Below are 5,000 nucleotides of genomic sequence, written 5' to 3'. Positions count from 1 at the left end.
TTACAGAGACAGACACAAGGAGACACTATAGGAGGAGACACACAGAGACGTTACAGAGACAGACACAAGGAGACACTATAGGAGGAGACACACAGACGTTACAGAGACAGACACAAGGAGACACTATAGGAGGAGACACACAGAGACGTTACAGAGACAGACACAAGGAGACACTATAGGAGGAGACACACAGAGACATTAGGGACAGACACACAGAGACATTAGGGACAGACACACAGAGACGTTAGGGACAGACACAGCCTCTGTCACTGCCTGATATGAGTCGTCCAAGTAGCCGACAAGATGCTAACGAGAGACTTCTGTAATGTCAGTACAATAAACATGGACCTACATAACATAACCAAGTTCATTCACTGCTGGCTACACGTTAGCATCAAACACAACAGAGGCTGTCACTGGAATGGTGTTCTGAGCTAACGTTAGCAATCAAACATTCATAGATAGCTACAACGTTTTTGAAATGATTTCCATCTTCTGTTAGTATTTTATTTGCAATGACCAAAGGGCGACTGGTTCTAAAGGGTTGTACTTAGTGTCGTCATTGTGTGTTTTGGGCGTAACATGCAATCAACCAATCAGAGATCATCTCCCATTCCCTTTAAAAGCCAGGCGCGTTTGGACCTTGGAGCATTGCTGTTATGATGGAGGATTTACACCCTAATATTTTTATTTGTAATCTTCTGCATGTGTGTGCTGTTGTGCGTCTCTGTGTGTGTGCATCTCTGTGTGTGTGTGTGTGTGTATGTGTGCTGCTGTGTGTCCCTGTGTGTGTAACAAGCATAGTGTGCGTGCGCTGTGCACGAGCCTAGGAGCATTTTACTAATGCTCTGTTAAAATAACAATGAAATGCTGAGTTATTGAATGCACCTGAACACACCTCCCTGTAAGACCAGCACTCCCAGAATGCACCTGAACACACCTCCCTGTAAGACCAGCACTCCCAGAATGCACCTGAACACACCTCCCTGTAAGATCAGCACGCCCAGAATGCACCTGAACACACCTCCCTGTAAGACCAGCACGCCCAGAATGCACCTAAACACACCTCCCTGTAAGACCAGCACGCCCAGAATGCACCTGAACACACCTCCCTGTAAGACCAGCTCGCTCAGAATGCACCTGAACACACCTCCCTGTAAGACCAGCACGCCCAGAAAGACTCCGCGAAAGATGTTGCATTTTTTGACAACATAGTATGTCGGAAAAGTGATGAAAGTCTGAGTATGTGGAGTAGTAAGTAGCGTAGTATGTGGAGTAGTAAGTAGTGTAGTATGTGGAGTAGTAAGTAGTGTAGTATGTGGAGTAGTAAAGTGGTGCAGTATGTGGAGTAGTAAGTAGTGTAGTATGTGGAGTAGTAAGTAGTGCAGTATGTGGAGTATATATTAGTTTATGGTATGGTGTGGTAGTAATGGTATAATAGTGTAGTATGTGGGTATAATAGTTAGTATGTGGAGTATAATAGTGTATATGTGTAGATGAGTAGTAGTGTAGTATGTGGAGTAGTATGTAGTGTAGTATGTGGAGTAGTAAGTAGTGCAGTATGTGGAGTAGTAAGTAGTGTAGTATGTGGAGTAGTAAGTAGTGCAGTATGTGGAGTAGTAAGTAGTGTAGTATGTGGAGTAGTAAGTAGTGTAGTATGTGGAGTAGTAAGTAGTGTAGTATGTGGAGTAGTAAGTAGTGTAGTATGTGGAGTAGTATGTAGTGTAGTATGTGGAGTAGTAAGTAGTGTAGTATGTGGAGTAGTAAGTAGTGCAGTATGTGGAGTAGTAAGTAGTGTAGTATGTGGAGTAGTATGTAGTGTAGTATGTGGAGTAGTAAGTAGTGCAGTATGTGGAGTAGTAAGTAGTGTAGTATGTGGAGTAGTAAGTAGTGCAGTATGTGGAGTAGTAAGTAGTGTAGTATGTGGAGTAGTAAGTAGTGTAGTATGTGGAGTAGTAAGTAGTGTAGTTGTGGAGTAGTAAGTAGGTAGTATGTGAGGTATGTGGTAGTATGTGGAGTAGTAAGGAGTAGTATGTGGAGTAGTAAGTAGTGCAGTATGTGGAGTAGTATGTAGTGTAGTATGTGGAGTAGTAAGTAGTGCATTATGTGGATTTAGTGTAGTATGTGGAGTAGTAAGTAGTGTAGTATGTGGAGTAGTAAGTAGTGTAGTATGTGGAGTAGTATGTAGTGTAGTATGTGGAGTAGTATGTAGTGCAGTATGTGGAGTAGTATGTAGTGTAGTATGTGGAGTAGTAAGTAGTGTAGTATGTGGAGTAGTATGTAGTGTAGTATGTGGAGTAGTAAGTAGTGCAGTATGTGGAGTAGTAAGTAGTGTAGTATGTGGAGTAGTATGTAGTGTAGTATGTGGAGTAGTAAGTAGTGCAGTATGTGGAGCAGAGTGCTGACTCACAGGCCTCCTTCAGCTGGTCCTTGTCGTAGTGCAGAGCCTCGTACGCCGCCATGCTGATCCTGTTCACTCGGATCTGAAGCTTCTCAGGAACCAGCTGCTGACTGCACACACACACACACACACACACACACACACACACACACACACACACACACACACACACACACACACACACACACACAGACAGACAGAGACACACACACACACACACACACACACACACACACACACACACACACAGACAGACAGAGAGACACACACACACACACACACACACACACACACACACACACACACACACACACACACACACACACACACACACACACACACACACAACACACACACACACAGAGACACACAGACAGAGACACACACACACACACACACACACACACACACACACAGACAGACAGACAGACAGAGACAGACAGAGACAGACAGACACACACACACACAGACACACACACACACACACACACACACACACACAGAGATACACACACACACACAGACACACACAGAGATACACACACACACACACACAGACACACACAGACACACACACGCACACACACACACAGACACACACACACGTGTATTAGTACTTTGAGGTGAGACCCTCCTCTTAGCCTTCAGTGTGTATTAGTACTGCAGTAAGGTGTGTATTGTGTACTCGTTGAGGTGGGGCATGGAGACCCTTCTCTTGGCCTTCTGCACCATGTTGGCCTGGTTCCTCAGCGGGATGTGTGTGTGTGTGTGTGTGTCTGTGTGTGTATTGTGTACGTGTGTGTCTGTGTGTGTGTGTGTGTATTTTATGGAGTTAGAATCATGCCAAAACCTCACACACACACAAAACGTGTTTTACTCACGCCCAACGATTCACAAACAAACTCAGTGTGGTTTGCAAATACAAAACATCATTCACAAACTAATGCATTTTGTTCTGCAAATAAGAAACCTACCTATCAAACAAATACAGTCTGTTTTACACATACAAAGAAACCTATTTCTTCAATGACAAAAAATATCCTGCAAGTACAAACTAAAATCTTTCAAGTACAAACTAAAATCTTTCAAGTACAAAAAAATCTTTCAAGTACAAAAAGAATTCCTTCAAGTACAAAAAAAAATCTTTCAAGTACAAAAAAAAATCCTTCAAGTACAAAACAAATTCTACAAGTACGAAAGCAACGACAGTTTATGGAAAGCACAAGTGTAAATATGGTCAGATATTGTGCCTGAGTGATGTGGAAGTGATATTGATAAGCCGTGTGATTTAGGCCTACTCATCTAGGCTACAGCTTCCGCTATTTTTTTTGCCAGCTTTCCTTCCTGTTTTAGGAAGCAGCGACTGTATTGCGGTTGTTAGGTTAGGTGAAGCCGGGTAACTGAAAGAAATCCAGCATGCTGATCTTGCTTCGTAGTAGCCTACAGGCTGCCAGTCTCACTGAGTTCTGTGAAATGAACACAGCCCCTTAACTCAGTATCTGTGGCAGTTTCACAGATTCGCCGAATATTCTGTGACGGGCCCACGGATGAGATGCATGTAGGTCAATGACATCATCATCCGTGGTCTACGCACAGATTCCCTGATCACAGCACGTTTCTTTCTGTACAGAGAAGCTGGATACAGCTTTGATATTATTGGTATTCTTAGCCCAATAACCGCTGTTTTAATCAACATTTATTCACCAGATCTTATCACGGTTTAATTGTATTTCTTTTAATGTTATTATTTCGGTCTATTTCAGGCCAGGGAAGCTGCTTTGTTGTTTTGATATTTTTTTAACTATAATACTACATCTAGCAACATATATGTAGATATTATCATAGTATGCATTTCTTTATTTTAATAACATTATTTTGGTCTTATTACTGGCGAAATATTACAGTATGTTGTAAGACAGAACAGATATGATCAGAGTTGGGCGCATGCAAAGCTGATTTCCCACAATGCAACGCCGGCATTCATTTCAGAGAATCAGACAACGATCAGCGGGTCTTTAACGCCAGCATCGCTTCAATATACATCTATATATAATCAGTGGTTTAGTCACCAGCAACAACACGTTGCTCAGCTTTGTTCCAGTAAGTTATGCACCGTAATAACGTTTTAAAAAATCCGCGTGTATATATCTATGGTCCTGGTAGGCTTAAATTGACTTAACAGCGCCACCTGCTGTTGTGGAGTGCAAATTACAGGACATTTGTTACAAAATTTACCTGCATTTGTGTGTGGATCAGCAAGGGGAAAATTAGTGCCAAAAGTCACGTGACAGTTTTTCGTACTTGTAGAATTTGTTTTGTACTTGAAGGATTTTTTTTTTTTTCGTACTTGTAGGATTTTTTTCGTACTTGTAGGATTTTTTTTGTACTTGAAGGATTTTTTTTTTTTCGTACTTGTAGGATTTTTTTCGTACTTGTAGGATTTTTTTTTGTACTTGAAAGATGTTTTTTTGTACTTGAAAGATTTTAGTTTGTACTTGAAAGATTTTAGTTTGTACTTGAAAGATTTTAGTTTGTACTTGCAGGATATTTTTTTGTCATTGAAGAAATAGGTTTCTTTGTATGTGTAAAACATACTGTA

General features: G+C 41.4%; 1 protein-coding gene across 3 annotated transcripts in view; it reads right to left on the bottom strand.

Annotated features, from left to right (window-relative positions):
* The window catches only part of dgkzb (diacylglycerol kinase, zeta b), an 82,828-nt gene that overhangs the window by 16,376 nt on the left and 61,452 nt on the right, over window positions 1–5,000 (bottom strand). For all 3 annotated transcript variants that reach the window (XM_039807750.1, XM_039807748.1, XM_039807749.1), the window contains one exon: window positions 2,411–2,511. In XM_039807750.1, the coding sequence (XP_039663684.1) occupies window positions 2,411–2,511 (101 nt within the window). The remainder of the gene's footprint in view (window positions 1–2,410; window positions 2,512–5,000) is intronic.

This window comes from Perca fluviatilis, chromosome 8, assembly GCF_010015445.1.
Source record: "Perca fluviatilis chromosome 8, GENO_Pfluv_1.0, whole genome shotgun sequence".
Classification (NCBI taxonomy): Eukaryota; Metazoa; Chordata; class Actinopteri; order Perciformes; family Percidae; genus Perca; species Perca fluviatilis.
The sequence above is the reverse complement of the archived record's forward strand: the minus strand, read 5'-3'. Positions and strand labels throughout refer to the sequence as shown.